The sequence below is a fragment of the Clinocottus analis genome, unplaced genomic scaffold, assembly GCF_023055335.1.
Source record: "Clinocottus analis isolate CAN_PGR_092001 unplaced genomic scaffold, fCliAna1.0.p SCAF_37, whole genome shotgun sequence".
Classification (NCBI taxonomy): domain Eukaryota; kingdom Metazoa; phylum Chordata; class Actinopteri; order Perciformes; family Cottidae; genus Clinocottus; species Clinocottus analis.
In genome coordinates, this window is record NW_027176120.1 from 461,494 (window position 1) to 483,304 (window position 21,811).

Consider the following 21,811-nt stretch of genomic DNA (forward strand, 5'->3'; position numbering starts at 1 on the left):
CGACTCTACTGCCTTACATATTCATATTTTGTGCTGTGTGTGCGCATGTGTGTGTGAGTGTGTGTGTGAGTGTGTGTGAGAGACAGCAGGTGTTGCTGCATAACCTTTCTGAATATTAGTCATCGCTTGTTGAGCAGCTCTTAAATGCTCCAGAACAGTCGGTTCTGTAATATCAGACGAACGTCGTGGTCTCTTCCAGCGAGCGCCATGAGGGACGGCGCCGGCCGGCTTCCTCCTCATAATAATTACAACTTTTACAGCGCTTTACTAAGTACACAAAGACGCTTTACGTTGGGGACAAGACAGACAAACAAATATTTTTGGTAGCACAGGAGCAAACAGGCGGAGCGGTGTGATTGGTGCAGGTGAGCAGGTGAAGGCGGGTTGGTGTGTTTTCTCGCTGAAATGACGGCGGGGGAAGCAGCTGACAGTGTTTGAGTGTGTGAGACTCCAGCAGACTGTTCCCTCCGCCGCTCAGGCGCTCGCTGATCCCCGGCCGACCTCGTCCATGTACATGTGCTGTTGTTTGTCTGCCTCGGAGGGAAGAGAGATGTGTTTTCCTCTTCTTCAAGAGGCCTTTGATCACAGCTAGGAACCCTTCTGGGGAACACGTTGGCTTCATACGCACTGAACTCCTCAGAAGGCGAGGATATCATAACGCGTTCATTTTCCCTCCACATGTTGGGAGTTAACAATTGAACACGCCTTCACCTGAGCTGAGAGCCGGATTGTTTCACAAGCTCACACATGATTGGTCAACACTTTTAGGACGACAAAACCAGAACCAGAACACCTCTGAAGTCCCGTCCCTCTGTCTGCTGTCTGTAGAGATCATCCCTCATAACAAGATTGTGTTTAATAAAAAGAGTCACAAGGAGCGGCCCGGTGTCGGCCGTGTGGCTCGATCTAAAAGTGACGACGACGTAGTGGATCCTGGAGTTTGACGGGTCAACAGATGCCTGAACAGTGATGAATACTACGAGTGCACTTGGACGTACTAGATGATGTGCAATATGTTTGAGTTGATCAGAGGAAGTGTCCCAGAAGGCATTGCCACTAAGGGGGTGAAAAAGACCTGATGGTTTCCTGCCACGCCCTCCCTGAAACCCAGAGTTCATGCTGAGCCTCGTCAGGCTTTGGTTTGTTTGACTGAGTCTTGTCTCTCCATCTGGCTGCAGATCTTTGGCCCAGCAGGACGGCTGTTCTGTGGAGCTGTAGGAGAAGCGGTGGCTCGGCCAGTTGGCAGCGTGGTGAACCTGGACCCAGAGAGAAGTGGGTTGACCATCGCCGTTCTCTTTCAGCATCTCCCTCTGAAGGAGGAGGTGCATGTGTGTGTCTGAGGGCTCCAGCACAGTTTCTGCTCCTCATGGATCTGCTTTGGCCGAGCCCTCGTTCTCCAGAGCTGCATCTATAAATCTATAAATCTATTGATCTATAAATCTATGGATCTATATGGGGCCTGTGCCCTGTGAGGACCTTGCCAGCTGCCGCCCATGTGTGCACAGGCTCAGTCTGAAGCGTGGCGTGTGGCTGCTTCCCGGTTTCTGGTCTTTGGCGTGTTTTCTTCTGCTGATTTACACAACTGGTCAAACCATCGCTGTTCATCTTGTCCTCCCTCTGAACGCGATTGCGTAGCAGAATGAAGGCAGTGAGGCCCTGGTCCACTTCCCATGAGATAATCATGCCTCACTTGCATATTTAAACACACACACATCTTTCAAGGCCCCACATCTCCACGTCAGTAGCTCCTCCATTAACCATTGCATTTAGAACCTGATTCAAACAACATTTTATTTTGAAAAACATGGAGGAAATAGATTTTGAGTGGCTGTTGACAGCATTCTCTGATTCATGGAGTGATTCAAAGAGATGTCCATAACACTGATAACAGCAACAGCTCCAGCGGGCCGGCTGGCCGGTTCCAGGCTGCAGATGCAAAACAACTGCACAGACTCTCTTTTCATCTCGCTCTTCAGCTCATGAACGTGTTTCCCACAACACGGCTGCATGTCACCAAACTCTCCAAAGTCTGAAGCTTTCCCCCCAAAACGCTTTGAGTCGCGAGAGTTTGAGGAGCAGACGCAGCGAATAGCCTCCATGGTGACGCCAGCTGTGATCAGCAGTGCGGCTGCAGAGACGCCTGACGCCCTTCAGTCAAGGTCAACTTTACAAAGGGACTCTTTTGATATCATCTCGCCGCCTGGAGAGAGACATTCAAGAGTTTCTTTCTCCACATTTGGACCTCGGCGTCCTCCATCGCTCCGGCATCGATCTAACGTTCCTGCAGTTTAATGTGGACGCTGCTGCTGCATTCAAAGTAGTGATAATTTCACTGTTTTTACACAGCGATAGTTCAAGTGATCGCCCCTATGACAACATGGCGTGGTGTCCAGTCGCTCACGCTGTGGTCGTTTCCTGCAGTAGAAACTCTCCTCTTGTTACCATGACGGGTTCTTTCCCTGCGATCCCGCCCTCTGACACATCCTCCACATCATTCATAAGACGTGTAAATGTTGTTGGTGTCTCGGCGGGTAATAATAACACAAAGAAAAGGGTGTGTGTGATGTGCTGACTCACTAGAGAGGGAGCCAGATGGCTGTAAACACACGGGTACATGAGAGCAGTGATGACATCACCGTTGGACTCATTTGGAGAAAGAACAAACCCGTTCTGCCCACCGCGTACTGTACACAAGTAGTACAACTAATACTGCATTCAACTACTCCCTCCTGGGCCGCGGAAAGAGCAGATAGTCTGTAATGAGCTTCCCTTTTTAAAAGGAACAGTGTGTGACATTGAGGGGAGTAATTGCCTGACATGGCATGTGCTTTTCATAACTATGTTTATTAGTGTGTGAATGATCTGAAACTGTCACGATTAGGTTGCGGAGCAGAGACTCAGGAGACGCGCTGAGGCAAAAGGTCACGGGGGGGTCGGCCGGGAAGGCAAACACATCCGACAGGGATCAAAAACAGAGAGTTCAAAAAAACATGAAGCTGATACGGGAGAAGAACGCTGGCAAAGCACGCACGAGGAATAACGAAGACAATCTGGCAGCGGCAGCAGGGGAGCATGTGTGGACCAATCAGGAGACACACGGGACCAACGGGAAGCTAAAAGAAGACCTTCACATTCACAAAGCTGGTCCTCTCCACAGAGGCCGCCATGTTCCACCTCCATGTTTCTACAGCAACACGGAAGGGACAAATCAGACGTTAGCTGGAGGTCAGGGGCCAGGAGCTTGGTGTGAAACGGGGCTCAAGAGACCGGACTGTGGACGAGTTACCGGTTGTGAATGTTTAGTTGTCGCTCATCACCACGCTGCAGCTTCTCCTCTGAGTCGCTGCAGTGAACACAAGCCAGAGCGCCATCTGAGAAAGATGATTCAGTCCTCACGTTTACACTGGCACAGAGCGCTAGCTCGGCTAATAGCCACATCTATGCTAACCCTTACCTCCCCTCCTCCTCCCCTCTCTCTCTCTCCAGTGTCTCTCCTCTTTTCCAGTGTTGGCTTCAGTAACAATTGGACGTTGACCAAGTGGTTGAAACACGTCTGTTTCAGGGACTCAGAGACGTGTTTCCATCAGTTGGTGTCAACGTGTCGTGGGAATGATGCTCGCTGCATCCTGAAGCTTTGGAGCCTTGAAGCCTTGTAGCCTTGTATTATTATTGGTGCTAATCTGTTCTCTCACCCCCCCCCACCTTCCAGGTTGGTGGTTCGTCAGCACAGCGGAGGAGCAGGGCTGGGTTCCCGCTACGTATCTGGATTCCCAGAACGTGACCAGAGACGATCTGGATCTGGGCACCTCGAGGACTGGAGAAGGTTAGCGCACCAACAGCACGTCACCAGATCCATGAAACACGGAGGCGGGAACGTCGGTCCAGCCTCTCGTTGTCTGCGTGGGAAAGAGCCGGGTTTCTCTCACACACACACACACACACACACACACACACACACACACACACACATGCAGCACACACATACTCACAAACACACTTCCAGCCACACTGTGGGAACCCTAAAGACCACAGCAGCTCCATGGTGACATGCTACCAGACGGCAGCCAAAGGGTTTGCAATGATTTGGCACCACGCACAATTCCTGTGAGTCCCCCGAGAGGCGCAGCAGTTGCAGGACGGCCTCGTAGTGTTGGCCCCAAATGTTTCGTCCAAACGCTGAAGGCGGAGCAGTTCATCACTTTCATGAGGCCCCTCGTGCTCTCAGACCTAAGGAACCCAAGATAAACAAATACACGCCATTTTTCTGCAGGAGTGTGTGTGTGTGTGTGTATGTGTGTGTGGACCGTGAGATGCGGGTTCTAAAGCGCACCTTTTATACGCCGCGTCTACTCAACTTAAAGAAAAAATCATATTTAATCATAAACAAACAGTGGGAGAGACTAGCTTGCATTGCTAGCTTGCATTGCTAGCTTGCATTGTTTGCGTTACTAGCTTGCATTGCTAGCTTGCGTTGTTTGCATTACTAGCTTGCATTGCTAGCTTGTGTTGCTAGCTTGCATTGTTATTTTGCAATGCTAGCTTGCGTTGTTAGTTTGCAATGCTAGTTTGCGTTGTTAGTTTGCATTGCTAGTTTGCGTTGCTTGCTTGCATTGCTAGCTTGCGTCGCTAGCTTGCATTGCTAGTTTGCGTTGTTAGTTTGCAATGCTAGCTTGCGTTGCTAGTTTGCATTGCTAGTTTGCGTTGCTTGCTTGCATTGCTAGCTTGCGTCGCTAGCTTGCATTGCTAGTTTGCGTTGTTAGTTTGCAATGCTAGTTTGCATTGTTAGTTTGCAATGCTAGCTCGTGTTGTTAGCTTGGTGGGTGGATTTTGTCCACAAATCAGCCGCACCGATGTTTAAGCTGTACGGGTTAAGAATTGAGAATTCTTCTTATAAAAAGTAGCAGTTTATAATCAAAATTTTTGGTTAGTTTATAGTGCAGCATTGTGCCTGGAGATGATTCAACAGATGTTTTCATCGCTCATTAAGACATGAAGCCTCCTTGCAGCACACACACTCAAACACACTCCAGCTGAGGATGACAGCTCCTGCACAGTCACTGCTGGCTCTCCTCATTCCTTTCACACACACACACACACACACACACACACACACACACACACACACACACACACACACACACACACCTAATTGATGTCGTCAGTGCCCGTATCAGCGCTGCATCCTGGAGGTGAAATAACACGGAGTGTAGGTCGTATATCTTGTTGTGTTTCTATGGCTGCATCGAATATGTTTTGGTTTAATTTAGTAACTTCTGGATTATTAAACAATTACATGTCAGTCGTCCCTGTACAGGAGAACGTGGGTCTTATTTCTGTAGCTTTGCCCAATGTTTCTGTCAGTTATGAAAACACTAATTTAAGTAGAAAATGAAAACGGGCTCTTGAAGTTGCAGCTCATCCCGGCATCGAGCCACCTCCAGCAGGACGACTCTTTAAACCTCGTGGGTTTGATCTCATCTCGTTTCTCACGGTCGGCTTTGAGCCGATGTACTCAAGGGCCTGAGCTCCTCACGACACGACACACACCCTCGTTCACCCCCGGCCTTAGTGTTCACACACATCGTCACTTCTTATTCCCGCTCCCGCCGCCCCGTTCATCTCATTATCTCGGCCTGCTCTGTAAACTAATTCCACTGACAGCTCGGCTCGCTGGAGGGGAACCGACAGGCAGCACGCCGAAATTACCTCCAAATAACATTTCCCTTTGTGCCTTCCCGAGCTGATATTTCAATTAGCAGGTCACCAGCAGTAGGGTGGTGCCCGGCTGGATGGATGGCAGGCAGGAATCCAGAAGAAGAGGAGAGGACATGACAAGTAGCAGAGCGACACAAAGGGAGGGAGGAGAGAGAGAGGATGGAGGATGGAGAAGGAATCAGATTAGACAAGAGCTGTTTCCATCCATCCTTCCTCTAATGAATGTGTTTGCTCTCCGTGTGGCCTCAGACAATGCAATAAGGGAGGAAAATGACTCATCATGTTCTGACTGATTCTTATAACAATAGGGAGTGAAAGGGATCGAGAGTTCAGCTGGAAACTGTGTACAGATCTCATCAATTTAAATTAATACAGTATTCATTTCCTCCCTCGTTGATGGTCCTAATGATGGAAGGTTTGAGGACTCCATCACAGACGGGGATCTCTTGATAAGATGGAGGTCGACTGTATATTCTATCCAGAGACAGCGGCGGGCCGGACGGATCTCTGGGCTGTGATTGGCTGAGACCTGAAATGTCACCAAACAAAAGAAATGGAGATCTCTGCTGCGCAAAATAGCTTGCAGATTGATAACATAAGTCTGCTATGGGATGGATCAGAGAGCAGCTCTCAGAGCGCTGATGGACATGAACACACACACACACACACACACACACACACACACAGCTGCTCGTTTATAATCGTAGATCAGATCAATTCTTCAGATACCATTTGAGGAAGGCGGCGTTGTTCACCTCGTCTCTCACGCTGCGACGCTGCGCTGCAGCTGCAGTCGTACTCGCGCTGTAGTGTGTTAGTGTGTTAGTCAACGTAAGTAAGACAACATCGTCACACCACGAACAGCCGTCTGCTGGGTGAAAGTCCTGTGTTTGTTTCATCACCTGGTGTTGGTACGGACGTGTTAACGCTGTGTGTCGGTGTCAGACGGCGAGGACGGTGACAGGCGATGGTATTTGACCCGAGGACGACACCGAGCTGAAATGCTTATTAACAACAAAATAGACAAAAGCAGTTAATTTTGCATTTAACATTCTTAACTCAACACGTACCAAACTCAGCGCCTCGCTGTGGGAGAAGATCTAGCGTTGTCTGATGGGAACGCTGCTCACAAACGCTTTTTTATGCCCCTGTTCCCTTTGCTAACCTCTGCTTCTCACACTAATCTGCTCATGTGTTTGTTTCTGCCCCTTTTGGTTGCTCCTCCTCCTCCTCCTCCTCATCATCAGTTACTAAGAGAAGGAAGGCACATCTGAAGAGGCTGGACCGCCGCTGGACCCTCGGGGGTATAGTCAACCGCCAGCAGAGCAGAGGTGAACATGGAGACAGTGGACACACACACACACACACACACACACACACACACATCAACACAAACACGCCCACATTTCATCATAAAAGTGCATCATCCCATGTTATTGTAAGTGATGAAATGTGGATAATTGTGGACTCGACACAACTAGAGAAGTGTGTAGATGTCGGTCAGCAGCGTCTCCCTCTCCCCTTCTCACTCCGTTGTCCTTCAAGATGGCGGAGAAGATAACGACAGCAGGACTAACATCCAGTCTCACCTCAGGGGAGCGTTACAGATCAGAAATGGGGTTAATATGCAGAGGCTCGTTCCTCGTCAGCACAGCGGGCCGGACGCCTCTACCCCGACGTTGTTTTTTAGGAACATTACTCAGACTGATTCATGGACTCACACTGGAGACCTTTTAGCAGAAGTAGAGGTATTAGAAGTATTACAGGGTCGCGGCGTCATTCAGAGGCTGAAATCAAAGCCCGTGCAGCCAGGCAGGGGAACGGCGCTGCAGGACGGTTGCGTCTCCCTGAACAGGAAGGGCTTGGACCCAATGAGCCGCTGCAAAGTGTGAAAGTGGGACATCGGCCCGATCAGCGGACTGGTTTTGATCACGCAGATCTCAACCTCCATCCTGGTGGACGAGTCACCAGAGGATGAAGCACCAGGAGGCCTCAGGTCACACGTTCATGCTGCATATAGTTTTGTTCAATGTAATGGCATTTTGATTGGATTCTAAAGCATTTTATTTGCATTAAAGCATATTAAAGGTCTGAAGCAGGTCCTCTGGTGAGGATCAGAAAGTCCTGATCGAACAGCTGCTGATCCAAACAACCTCCAAAGAACACTTGAATAACACAGTAACACAACGTTAGTGTGACATGAGCAATGTAAACAGCTTGTTCTGTTCTGGATGTGGTGAATTAGCTCTTATTCTGAAGGGAGTTGAGACATCATGGGTACGCGACGGTGTTCAGGTTTGAGGAGAGGAGGCTCGCTCCGGCAGTCAGTTATCAGGGTGCGCTCGTCCGTATGTAAACAGGAATATCAGTGGAATATTCATTTTCATCCCCCATGTAAACAGCTGAGCAGGAATACATTGGGGGGAGCATGTAGTGTGTGAGGCGTTGTTGCTGCAGCCAGAGGACGGAGCGCTCGCTCCACCGGGCAGAAGGAGTCTTCCTGTGACAGCGGGAGTCGAGCCAAACGCTGTGTTTTTTTGTGGATTTTCCAACTTTTCCATTCACCACCTTCCCCCCCGTCTGCCGCCGAGCCGCCAGGTCTCTGTTGTGGGTTCAGCTGAGCCTCATTAGCCCCTCCATCAGCCGGAGCTCGGGTTCAAGTGCTTGGCAAAGCCAACGGCTCGGGATGGCTGAGGAGGACAATGCGAGTGCCAGAAAGTCAAGTCAACCCCCGTAAAGAAAGATTGCATGTACTTTCCCCCCCGATGGCGCCAGCAGCGTATGTTGGACTGTGACTTGCAGGCTGTGAGCGCTCCGGCCCGATGAGGCTTTACGGCTGGTTGCAGCCGCTCGAGATACACAGTTTGATTTAGTGGCACCTTCAAAGGACAAAAAACAAAGAGGATTTATGCTCTCGGGGGATTTAATCAGCTAATGGAAGAGAGCAGGCGGACACTCTGAGGCCCGTTTGCTGACTTTACCGCCACGCTTCATAAAGAAGACGCCATCCCGAGGTCTCCACGATAACACGAGAGCTGCTGGGCCTCCAGTTGAGTTACAGGCACTCCTCTTTAGTTACATACGCTCTGACACGGAGCCGTCAGGGTGGTTGACCTCTCTGGGGTGTTGTGGATTGGCTGATGACCTCATCGCCTCCCCCTCCGCCCCTCGGCCCCGTCTCAGGGCAGATCCCAAATCAGATGTTATAGAAGCCCCTCACACACACACACACACACACACACACACACACACACACACACACACACACACACACACACACACACAGGAGTTCCTGCCAGACATTCCACTCTGCTCCACATTATTGACCTCAGCTGCTCTGTGATGTCAGGCGGCAGAGGAACTTGAATCTCTGCCGTCTGCAGACACATTCACATGAATCAGCTCGCGAGCCTCTGAGCTCTCTGACCTCCACGTGTCCTTGAACAAGCTTGTTACCTCCAGCCGAGTTTATCCTGTGCATGTCAGGATCCAGCCCCGTCTTCCTCCCTTTGCCCCGTCTTCCTCCCTTTGCCCCGTCTTCCTCCCTCCAGCCCGTCTTCCTCCCTCCAGCCCGTCTTCCTCCCTCCAGCCCGTCTTCCTCCCTCCGCTTGTCTTCCTCCCTTTGCCCCGTCTTCCTCCCTCCGCTTGTCTTCCTCCCTCCAGCCTCGTCTTCCTCCCTCCAGCCTCGTCTTCCTCCCTCCAGCCTCGTCTTCCTCCCTTCGCCCGTCAGGTGTTCTTTCCTCTTAAAGGGATGGTGTGCAGGGTTTGGTGGCCGTCTGTGTGCAGCTGGAAACATGATGGTCAGACTTTTCTTCCTGATACCGATGCAGAGAATCGATCTGACACCAGTGCATTAAAAACTAAAATGTATTATTACATGATGAACAGCTGTATGATTGAGATGGTGGTTGTAAGTCAGGGCTCAGGTGAAGCATGATGAAGTGCATCTTTCCTCCGTCTGGTTTGACGGTGTTGACTCTCTCCCTCCAGAGGAGAAGTACATGACCATCCTGCCGCACAGCAGCCAAGGGAAGGACGAGGTGAGCTTTGAGAAAGGCGTCACGGTGGAGGTCATCCAGAAGAACCTGGAGGGCTGGTGGTACATCAGGTGAGGGAGCAGAGCTCCTCAGAGCTGACACACAACACACACGCTCACACACACGCTCACACACACACACACACACACACACACACACACACACACACACACACACACACACAGTGGCGCGGCTGCATACGTGGTGTCCTGCATTCTAATGTGTGTGTGCTTGCGTGCCTGCCAGTTGTTTGTTTCCCTTTTTTCCTTTTACACACATACATGCTAATACACACACACACACACACACACACACACACACACACATACATGCTAATACACACACACACACACACACACACATACATGCTAAAACACACACACACACACACACACACACACACACATACATGCTAATACACACACACACACACACACACACACACACACACACACACAAACACACATACATGCTAATACACACACACACATACACACACACACACACACACACACACACACACACACACACACACACAGTGTCTGCTGGTTGTCCCGATGTTTTTTAATGCGTGTGTGTGTGTGTTTGTGTTTGTGTGTGTGTGTTTGTGTGTGCTTGCGTGCCTGCCAGTTGTTTGTTTCCCTTTTTTTCACACACATACATGCTAATACACACACACACACACACACATACATGCTAATACACACATGCTTACACACACGCTCACATACACATGCTAATAGACACACACACGCTCACACACACACACACACGCTCACACACAGAGCTTTTCTTTCTTCTTTCCCTCCCTCGGCTCTTCGGGGATCCTCGTGGTCGCAGCTGGAGTTCCTGCAACAGGGAAGCAGACGTGATGAGATCTGAGAACGAAAGGACGAATGACTCAGAGTCGCATTTGGAAACGTTCCCTCTTGTCTTGCTGAAATGACTCATTAAGCTTCGTATGAATGTGTGAATGTGAGGAAGCAGAGCCTCTTTGCATTGATCACAGAGTCTCTTTATTGGCCTTCGGCTCCCTCGACGTCACTACAACTCAAATGGAGTCCGTTTTCCATTTAATGTATTCCTTTTAGGTATGAGTTATGGTGAAACTGCACTTCTTAAGGGGATGTCGTATTGCACTTTACAGAAGCAGATCATAAAAGGAGAGGTCATCCTGAGATATATTCAGATATTTCTGCCCTTTGGATGACATGGCAGTGCTCTTCTATTGAACACCAGTCTCCTTGTTTACCCACAGGTACTTAGGGAAAGAGGGCTGGGCCCCGGCCTCCTACCTGAAAAAGGTGAAAGAAGACTTCTCCCCCCGCAAGAAGACGCTGACGGGCCCCGTGGAGATCATCGGCAACATCATGGAGATCAGCAATCTGCTGCAAAAGAAGTCGGTCAGCGAGAAGGACATCCAGACGGACGGGGAGGGCAGCACCACGCCGGAGCGCCACTTCTCCAAGAGCGAGATCAGCCTGCCCATGCCCTACAACTCCGAGATCAACGCCGAGACGGGCCGCAGGCTGAGCGCGGGCCGCGACACCAACAGCCCGTGTCTGGGCATAGCGGCGAGCGCCGCCCTGAACGAGAGCAAAGGGAGGGGCGAGCCGGGCTCCCCGGCTGTCGCCAGAGTGGCTCCTCACAGAGTGGAACACGGTGAGTGTTTGCGGCGCGTTGGGAGACGCGTGAGCAGTGAATGCATCGCAGCTGTGGAGAGGAACGTTGGGAGTCTTTTAATGCGACATTAAGACTTGTCATTCTCCTTTTGTGTAGGATTTGATGCTATAGGTAAGCAACATGGTGATGGGGGTGTAGTCCAATGCTTTGTCACACTAACCTGTGAGGCTATTGAACATTTCCATTTCACTCACATGTTCCTTGTTTTTTTTGTGCCAATTTTATGCCTTTGCATGTTTTCTAAGATGCACAATGCTAACCTGTTTTAACTAGTCTGAACACTAGACTTAACTTAAAGAAACTACTGTACAGTAATGGGGATGAAGCCATGTCTGTGCAGCTGGCCTCCATCGCGCTAACCCAGATGTTATGAAGCAGCCCAGCAAGAGAGCTGAACCGCAAAGTACAGACTGATAAAACTCAGTATGCAACCGACGCTGAGTGAAAGAGTTCCCTGCTGCCGTGCAGCGGCCCACAGCTTGAATGAATTAACCCAAAACACTCCGAGCACCAGGAGCTGCATCCTGCTGTGTGAGGCTGGAGGTCCGTCAGAGAGGATCCTGTCTGGCAAATCTTACAGCGAGACAGAAAGGAGTGCTGGAAAAGAGGATTTTAGGTTACCTACGTAACCCCGGGTCTCTGATTCTGACGTCTTGACTGACGGCTACTTAGGGCTGCTGCAAGTACAAGTACAAGTACAAGTACATAGTGACAGTTGGATGTGTTCATGTATGTTCTAATGAGATGCTTCTTTGTTGATCAGGCTCTCCAAATCTGAGACAAAAGCCGCCTCCACGAAGAGAAACACACTTGGTAAGACCCTCACACTTAAACACTACAGGTACTATTATATGTGTCTGGGATTATCATATGAAGCCATTAAAGCCTTGGTGCTCAAACAGCCAAGGTGATGGACACTGTTTGATTCGAGGACGTCGGCCATATTATCTGCCCAGAGAGTTGTTTATGTTGCTGCCGTTTACATTCCTCATGATGCTGATGTAAAATAATGATTGTTTTTGTTTTGTCATGTGTTTGTTGCTGCAACTTGCATCCCTGTGTTGCGTCCTTAAATCCTGGAAAACATATCCCAGATTGATAGCGGGTGTCAGATACATCATGATGTGATGTGGGCTGCTCAGTCTCTTCCTCTTCTCTGTGCAGGGATTCCAGTTACCCAAGCCTCCAGAGCCCCCTGCTGTGGAAGCAGAGTACTACACCATCGCAGATTTCCAGTCCTCCATCTCTGATGGCATCAGCTTCCGTGGGGGACAAAAGGCTGATGTAAGAGGCCACATCTACATCGTTGTCGCTAAGATTAGACAGTCAGGGCTCATTGATTATGTCTGTCAACTGAGTGCTCCCCAGACAGACAGAGAAGCTGAGGCGCTGGAGATGCGACCTTGAGATGTCTGTTCAAACGCGATGATGTCGACAGAATCCCCTTTGTGTAGACTCAGGTAGAGAGATGAAGACAGCAACATGTTGAGCAGGCAATTCTAGACAGTGTGGTAAACGTTTACCATTAATGTGTGTAGACATTAGACGACTGTAACAGCAGCGTGTGCTGGATCCTCTGGCATCAAACCCACACACATTACGGTGTTGTTACAGCATGTGTGACAAATCCTGAAGTGTGTCTCCTGTGTCTGGTTGTGTAGGTGATAGAGAAGAACCCTGGAGGCTGGTGGTACGTGCAGATCGGTGAGAAGGAGGGCTGGGCCCCCTGCTCCTACATCGACAAGCGCAAGAAGCCCAATCTCAGCCGTCGGAGCAGCACCCTGACCCGGCCCAAAGTCCCGCCTCCAGCTCCTCCGGTCAAAAAACAAGAGTCCGACGAGGCGCCTCCTCCCACCAACTCCGCCTCTAAAACCTCCGAGCCACCGAGCAGGCCCGTGTACGAGGAGCCTGAATATGATATTCCTGCAATTGGATGCGAAGGTGAATCGGACACAGATTCCCTGAAGGGCGAGCGAGTCCTGGATGTGAAGCTCAGCAACGTGGCCAGCGACAAGTACCGCAGCTCTCCACCTGCCTGCAAGGCCTCTCCTCCTTCCTGCAAGGCCTCTCCACCTGTCTGCAAGGTCACTCCTCCTGTCTGTAAGGTCACTCCTCCTGTCTGCAAGGTCACTCCTCCTGTCTGCAAGGTCACTCCTCCTGTCTGTAAAGTGACTCCTCCTGCCTGCAAGGTATCTCCTGTGTTCAGTCATCGAAGAACTTCCTTCCGGTCTGCAGAGGAGGTCGCAAAAGAGGAGTGTATCTACGAGAACGACGGCTTCAGGCCAAGCAGCGGCGTTGAAAGAACTTTGGTCAAAGGTTCCAGTGAGCCAAGCTCTCCAAGGATCTACCATTCCTCCACAGTTCCACGCAAACCCTCCGGATCCTCACCTCTCGCCGGGAGACCCGTGAAGACCATGACGCCAGAGATGAACCGGAGAAGCCAGACGCTGGGCAGACACATAGACGTCAGCTTCAGGTCGCAGGACAACAGCCCCGGCTCTTCATCAGATGAGCTGAGCAGAGGCCATAGGAAAGGCTTCAGCCGCAGTGTGGAGCAGAGGATCGGCCAGAGCCCCTCCACCAGGCCCAAGCCCTCCGTCAGGCCTAAACCACTGCTGACCAAGTCAGAGCCCCAGAGCCCCGAGAGGACGGACATCAGCTCTTTGAGACGGCAGCTGAAGCCCACAAGTCAGTTTCGGCCTCATGGCCTCAAACCTGCTCGTGGGGACGAGTCTGAAACCGCCTCCGTCGTCTCATCGGAGGACTCCATGTGTTCACGCAGCACCTCGGACCTCTCTTCTGTCTACTCCAAAGGGAGCCGCGGTGACTCGGACGTGGAAGGTCCCGTTCTCTACCGCTCGCTGGACGTCTACAAGAAGGTCCAGGACTCTGAGGTCAGCTTTCCAGCCGGGGTGGAGGTGGAGGTTCTGGAGAAGCAGGAGAGCGGTTGGTGGTACGTTCGCTGCGGGTCCGAGGAGGGCTGGGCTCCTTCGTACTACCTGGAACCCGTCAGACAAGTGGGGGATGCAGGTGGGCTGGACCTAGACAGACATCGGAGCGGTAGGAGTAAGTCCAACAGCCTGGAGAAAAACGAGCAGCACGTCTTGGCCCTCAATAACATCAACATTCAGGGTCTGAGCCAGCAGCATCAAAGCTTGAGAAGGAATACTCCGCCGATTCCTTCTAAGCCTCCCGGCGGCTTCTCCAAGCCGTCCGGGATCGTCAACGGAGGGGTACGGATGAGGAACGGCGTGCGCCAGGTGGCCGTGCGGCCTCAGTCTGTGTTCGTGACCACGACGCAGCCGGCCAAGGACGCGCACTACATGACAGGGTCTCTGCGGCGGAACGACTCTCTCGGCAGAAGCGATCACTACGGCTCCGGCTCGGCCACGCTCGGCGTCCGGCGGAACGCCTCCTTCAGCACCGTGCGTCCACACGTGGTCGTGGAAAGTCAGACGAGGCCCGTCGAGCGCTCCGGCCTGGGGTCCTCGGGCAGCGCGTTCGGCACCGGCGGCGTCCAGGACGCCCTGAGCCGAGCCAACCAGCGCAACGGCATCCCCGTGTCCACGGTTCGACCCAAGCCCATCGAGAAGAGCCAGCTGATCCACAACAACCTGGGCAGGGAGGTGTACGTGTCCATCGCTGACTACCGTGGCGACGAGGAAACGATGGGCTTCACTGAGGGAACCTGCCTGGAGGTGTTGGAAAGAAACCCCAATGGATGGTGGTACTGCCAGGTGCAGGACAGCCTGCTGCCCCGCAAGGGCTGGGTCCCCTCCAACTACCTGGAGCGGAAGAAGTGAAACCACCCCCCACCCCCACCCCCCTTTTGATGTCTTCAAGGACGTTGGTGGCATCACTCCTTAAGAATGTTACCCGCACTCTCACGTAAGCAATATGTCCTTTGACATGACATTGGCGTGTCAAAGGAAAGATATTTTAATCTGACCAAGAAGGACACTTTTAGTGCTGGTTTACTAAAAATGTACACAAGGAGTGTAAAGGTTTCCTTGAACACTTTGGCTGGAAGCGAGAGACAGCGATGTGGGACCGAGGGCGTTTGAAGAGGACGGTGTCTTTGAGATGGAGCGTGGTGTGAATGGAGCGATGACCTCTCAAAGAGGTTTGCATCATGTGGTCCAGATGTTGAGCAGCAAAGTGGTTACGCTCATTCCTGCCCATCACGGACGCTGATGGCCGATAAGTGCCTTTTGTACTCGACCACCTGAATGGAGGTCTTGATGGTGGATGGCAAAACGTTAAATCAACCAAATCTTTCAGTGCCATAGGCCTATGAACACCACCAGGAGTGTTCCCCATACAATATTAAGAGCTAGACCCTTCAGTGCAAACAAAGTGCAATGTTTCGATCTCGTGCGATTGCTCCGACACAAATTTAAGAATAAAAAACTGAGATTGAAGTGAGACGTTTAAAGCCGCACGTCATCAAGCAAACGTTTAAAAACATAATTTTATTTGTTGTTATATGTTTATTTTATTTAGTTGCATTGTTCATGTTATCATGTCTTGATGCAAGTCTTAGAGAATTATTTCTGCTTTCTTGTGACATCTGTTTTTCACCAACAGCCTCGAATTGGAAAGTTAAAGCTCCTTCCTGGTGTCTCCACCACCTGACATGGAAAACCTTCTCACATTTCATGAATCGGCATCATAATTATCTAAGATCCCCGAGAAACATTTGATATTAATGCTTTCAATTCCAGACATAACTGTTTGGAATAACAAATGTATGAAAACAAGAAAAAACAACCTGTGAAACTTGAAACTAACAGTCAAATCTTTAGTTTAGTAACAAAACCATTTTATAACTGGTTAGCTAATAACCTCAAATTACAAAGGTTCAGCTTTACTGCAGTGATTTTGTACATATTTTTATTTTAAGTACTGGAAATGTGGTGAAATAATTGAACTCCAGGGACATTTGCGTAGAATTTATCCCAAAATGTGACAAAACCAAAGAGAAATCATTTCATTGGCTATTTTTGTGATTAAACTATTTATTTTTATGTACAAGTAATTTAGTGTACCAACAAAATACCTGAAAGAGTTTCATGAACTGAAATCTGTACCTGGAAGCACTTTCTCTAAATTACAGATCTGTGAAGCTTGATATTACATTGTACATTGTAATATTAGATATTGCTGAGCAGTTCATAACATACTGGAGAACACAACACAGAAGTGTATTTTTATAGTTGGGTATGTAATATTATACATCCAAATATATCAATTAGACTCATCAATCATTGAAGTTTAAAAGAATCATCCACAAACGAAATATGAAATATTCTGAGCTCAAATCTAACTTTCAAAATTCAAACGGCTGATGTTCAAGACTGCTGAAATACATTTTCTAGTGAGTTTCATGATGTTTCTGCTGGACAGTATCACAGTATTAATTAAAGTATTAGTACAGCACCTGCTCGATCGCAGTTATCTATTCTAGCAAAACGCATATTTGTGTGTGTGTGTTGCTGTGTGATCACACTGGGACAATAACGAGGAACGAAGTGGTTCTGCTTTGTGAGTTAGTGCACTGTAAACCTGCTTTATGGTGCATTAATGGAAAGATGCAGTCAATACTCAGCATTTTATTTATTCAATACGTTTTTGTAATTATTTAACTTCTCTTTTTGTCCATCACCTCAAAGAGGTGGAGCTCTGTCCACGACAGCGGCCATGCCAAAGTTTGACTAGAATGAGAGATATAGCGCCCTCTGGTGGAGGTCAGAGGTACTGCAACGTCCAGCCTCAGTGTGAGAAGTAGGGCCCTCTGGTGGAGGTCAGAGGTACTGCAGCGTCCAGCCTCAGTGTGAGAAGTAGGGCCCTCTGGTGGAGGTCAGAGGTACTGCAGCGTCCAGCCTCAGTATGAGAAGTAGGGCCCTCTAGTGGAGGCCAGAGGAACTGCAGCCGTCCAGTCTCAGTATAACACGTAAGGCCCTCTAGTGGAGATCAGAGGTACTGCAGCCGTCCAGCCTCAGTATAACACGTAAGGCCCTCTAGTGGAGATCAGAGGTACTGCAGCCGTCCAGCCTCAGTATAACACGTAAGGCCCTCTGGTGGAGGCCAGAGGAACTGCAGCAGGGTTGTGACCAGCCTGAGTGTGAGAAGAAACGCGCTGCTGGTCAGTGACCAAAAACTCTTTTCTTTTCTTTTTTTTAAACCTCAGTGCAGCTCAAATAGTTTTTATATTGGCAACTAATAATAATAATATATTTAAGTTTTTTTTTATAAAAAAGTTTTTTATTTTTCCCGCCATGCTGTGTGCTGCAACTTTAGCAAATCCCGGGCACTTCCTTCATCTTTATTGTGCTTTACATAATGCCGGATTTTATATATATTTATTATAAATAGTTTTATATTTGATCAGGGTTATATTATAATAACCTTATCCCCCCACTCTAAAATATTATCGCAACGCATTAGACAGACTTGAATTATTACCAAAGTTGGCACCTTAGTATGCAAAACGCCATCCTATCAGTCGACCAAAAAAAAAACTCAAAATGATAATAATTTAGAAGAATATGTGAGATTTTTGTATCCAAGCTTAAGATTGTAAAGAAAGCCCCTCCCACCCAGACGAAGGCATTATGTAAATGTGTTCAATCACCTTGTACTTTTTACTGCAGCACATATTATTATTACTGCATATTGCTTCTTTCTGATTCATCTGAATGTTACTGAAACAGTAATGAATTGTTCTGTGAGAGGCTCACTTTGCATCTTTATCATGCTTTTTACTTTCTTCTTTTGTTTCAACCCCAAATTCTGAACTGTAACCGTGAGGAAATGTGCAATAGAGGAGAAACGCATGGCGCTCCAACAGGGAGAAGATGTTCACGGTCAAACTGCCAGGCGGGAAGCTTTCGCCATCACGTGGCGTGAGAGGGAGGGGCCACGTGAGGACCCCGCCGGCCCGGAGCAGGCGTGTGTGTGTGTGTGTGTGTGTGTGTGTGTGGCGCCTCGCCGGCGTGACCAACGTCAGAACGACAGCGTGAGCAACCAGCTGCTCCGGGCGGCGGACACGTGGTCAGTGGATGGCGTGGCAGAAGCTTCTGTACGGACACTTCAGCCATCGGGGTCTTTCTCCACAGACGGAGAGTCAGGGCCGTCATCAGGGCCGTCATCAGGGGCCGTCATCAGGGGCCTCAGCGGCTCCGAGCTGCCACGTTCGTGCCTGAATGGAATTTTGATAGTTTTATTTTATTATTATTTTGTATTTGTCTTCTTGTTTTCTTCTTCTGTGGTTTTTGGCTCTCTGGAGCGGTTCCTCTCTGCACCGACGCGAGGCCTCTTGACTTGGACCCGCCTCCGTGGACCCGGCGTCAGACGTTCTCCTCAGCGCACGAAAGGAACCAAGAGAGCCGTCGGGCCCTTTGGGGTCAGTCCATCAGCTTCCAGGACGTACGCCAACTAAAACAAATAGAAAGGCCTTCATGTTTCTCTCTGCCTTATCCCTGTGTGACGGCTTCCTGTACGTGCCGGCCAATGAGGTGCGAGTCAACACAGACCCTTTTTGTAGTTTAAATCCGGCTAAAGTCAAATCTGAGATTTGTGTCAGGACACGATGAAATATGTCTGGAAGCATGAAGTCAGAGCTCAAAGTGCACGTCAGCCTCTGCAGCCGTCCACTTGGAAAACTCTGCGTCCTAAAACCTGGAAACTTTTAATCTTTCTCTCCGGCCGGCGGCTCAAACGTCACTTAAAGGAAGAGTCGGGGAAACGCCGCCTTGGTTTCCTCAGAGAGGAAGACGAGAAGATGAAGATGTGTTTCGTTGCTCACTGTGACGTTGGACCTTCACTGTCAGGAAGCTCTTCTCACATCAGCTGCTGGAGGAACGCTGGCTTCCTGTTTGTGGAGCTGAACGCTCTGCTGGCTCTCAGTCTGTTCTTCATGCAGACATGATGTCCGTCTCCTCGGCTGCTTCTCTGCAGGAACGTTATGAAACGAGAGTTTAAAACGTCCAACTGTTCCTTTAAGTGATGGCTTTGTCTTCAAGCAGCTCTGAAAGCTGTGGGGGGGGGGGGGGGGGGGGGGGGGGCGACACCGTCCATCCTCTCGCTGTCGGGGCAGACGGGCTCAGCACCTTAAACTGCACCTTGCTCCCTTCCTTCCTTCCTTCCCCGACACAGATGAGCAGTCTATTCCCGCTGAAAAAGATTGAGATGTCTAGGAGGGGTTGTGTGTGTGTGTGAGTGTGTGTGTGTGTGAGTGAGAGAGAGAGAGAGAGAGAGAGGGAATTGCTTGCATCTGCACTCAGGAGAAGATCATTCGGGGGATTTTGGGAGTGAAGGATGCAGACGGACAGGAGATGGATCAGGTAGAGGAGTCTAGGAGACGAGGTGAGGGAGGTGAGAGGAGCTGTGATGGGAGGAGAGAGGAGAGGCTGGGGGGAGGGGGTTGAAGGGGTTTAAGAGGTTTGGGGGTGGAGGGGTTTAAGAGGTTTGGGGGTGGAGGGGTGTTTGGAGGTTTGTCTGCTCTTTCAACAGTAAAGGCTTCCAACAGGCTGCACATTTCCTTCCCTCCTGAAAAGCTCCCAGACCTGAGCCCGGCTCTCGTCCTCAGAGACGATGACTCATCGCTGAGAGACCAGTTCTCTCCTTCCATGGAGGAACTTTTCTTTAAGCCCATCCTCAGTCTGCTCGAGGCCGCGAGCGCCGCGTCCAGAGGTTGGTGTGTGTTTTAGGATTAGTCAGAAAGGAGGAAGCGGCTCCAGAGCGTCTCAGCCGGGTGTCGCTGTGCAGAGAAGTGGTTGAAGGTAGTGGAAGTGAAACAGGATTTGAAGCGTTTGCTCACATCTAATGAGACAGAAAGAAATCCACAAAGTGGCGTGTGAAGCCGTTACGGCGGGATCAGTGTGTGTGTGTGTGTGTGTGTGTGTGTGTGTGTGTATGTGGAGGTGCTTAGAGAGAAGGTCGTAGGTTCTTTTTTAATTTGAAGGTGTGAAGTGAGCGAAGGAAAGTAGAAAGAGAGAAGCTGAGGGGGAGGAGTCACGTGTTTGAAGCGCTGGGATTGGCTGCAGGGGAAGAGACGCCGTGTCGGGGAACGAGGCTCCGCCCCCTTTGGCGGGTCTTATCCAGCTTTTCAGTCACATGACGATCCACGGAGGGCGAGCGGGAGGAGGCCAAGGCCTGCTGGAGAGCCTGGACATTGCATTTGTTAGGGTCCCTGCAGTGTGCCACACACACACACACACACACACACACACACACACACACACACACACACACAGGGAGAGGAGGGGCTTTTCTCTTATTTCCTTCCTTTCATTACCATTGTTGTTATGCAGATTGTGTTTAACTCTCGCAAGATCCCTGTTTCCAAAAGATAAGCCGTGAGGACACACAGGTGCACGAGGACACACAGGTGCACAAGGTGCACAAGGTGCACGAGGACACACAGGTGCACAAGGTGCACGAGGACACACAGGTGCACGAGGACACACAGGTGCACGAGGACACGGCCCTCCAGCGTCTCTCTGACTGACAGCTTGCTCATGCGTCTCCTTTTGATCACGGGGCATTTTCTAATCTACCGTTTCATTTTTAAAGTCTTGTTCCTTTTCTTTTGTTTTTTGTATCCTGTACATGTTTACATTGTATCTCGCATCGCCCAAAAAGAGAAACAATATTAAATGTATTATCTCTGTTGTTTTACTTCGACTCCTTTTCATTCGTCTCACACTCTCACAAGTCCCGCCTCCCGCTGGCGGTGATGGATGTTCTCTGACAGCAACATTACAGATTGAGACATTTATCTTTATTCGCCCTGTTGTGCCGGCACATTAAGTGAGTTTAGATGCGGACGAGCAGAACAATGCAGCCAGTTTATATATATTAATATATATATGTGTGTATATATACAGAGAGAGAGAGTTAGGTATGAGTTATGGGAGGAAAGGAGCGAGGCGGTTGACGGCGATGAATGAAGACGAACGAGCTCTCTGAGGGACGAGGATCATTTTGCCTCCTGCAACCGAACGTGTGGAGACATTCATCATGTGGTCATGTGACACGCGTGTCCTAAAGAAGCTCCTCCCACATTGTTCATGTGGAAATATTGACTCGTGCAGCGTCTGGAGTTGTATTTTATTAATGTTAAATTTTAAAAAAAGCTATCAGCTAAATTCAAACATGTTGCCTGGAGCTCCATCAGCTGGCTGTGGATCAGGATGGAGCTCGTGTCACAAAGCAACAGCTGGTTTGGTGTGATGGAGACTGGAAACCAGTTTGTTGAGATGGAGACTGGAAACCAGACCTCAGGTCTATATAATCTTATCCGTCCACTGAGGAAGACACTGAGATGCTGCTGAACGCTCCAGACAAACAGGTCGTCACATTTTATCAACGTT

At 49.8% G+C, this 21,811-nt stretch overlaps 1 protein-coding gene across 8 annotated transcripts in view; it reads left to right on the plus strand.

The window, feature by feature from the left end:
• The window catches only part of sh3pxd2aa (SH3 and PX domains 2Aa), a 71,042-nt gene extending 51,560 nt beyond the window's left edge, over positions 1 to 19,482 (plus strand). For 2 of the 8 annotated variants that reach the window (XM_068596455.1, XM_068596458.1), the window contains 8 exons: positions 3,710 to 3,823; positions 6,963 to 7,046; positions 9,706 to 9,823; positions 11,011 to 11,414; positions 11,532 to 11,546; positions 12,199 to 12,248; positions 12,600 to 12,719; positions 13,097 to 19,482. In XM_068596455.1, the coding sequence (XP_068452556.1) occupies positions 3,710 to 3,823; positions 6,963 to 7,046; positions 9,706 to 9,823; positions 11,011 to 11,414; positions 11,532 to 11,546; positions 12,199 to 12,248; positions 12,600 to 12,719; positions 13,097 to 15,238 (3,047 nt within the window). In that variant the 3' untranslated portion in view covers positions 15,239 to 19,482. The remainder of the gene's footprint in view (positions 1 to 3,709; positions 3,824 to 6,962; positions 7,047 to 9,705; positions 9,824 to 11,010; positions 11,415 to 11,531; positions 11,547 to 12,198; positions 12,249 to 12,599; positions 12,720 to 13,096) is intronic. The other 6 variants (XM_068596460.1, XM_068596461.1, XM_068596456.1 and 3 more) reach the window with 3 other exon arrangements.
• Positions 19,483 to 21,811: the final 2,329 nt, after the last annotated feature.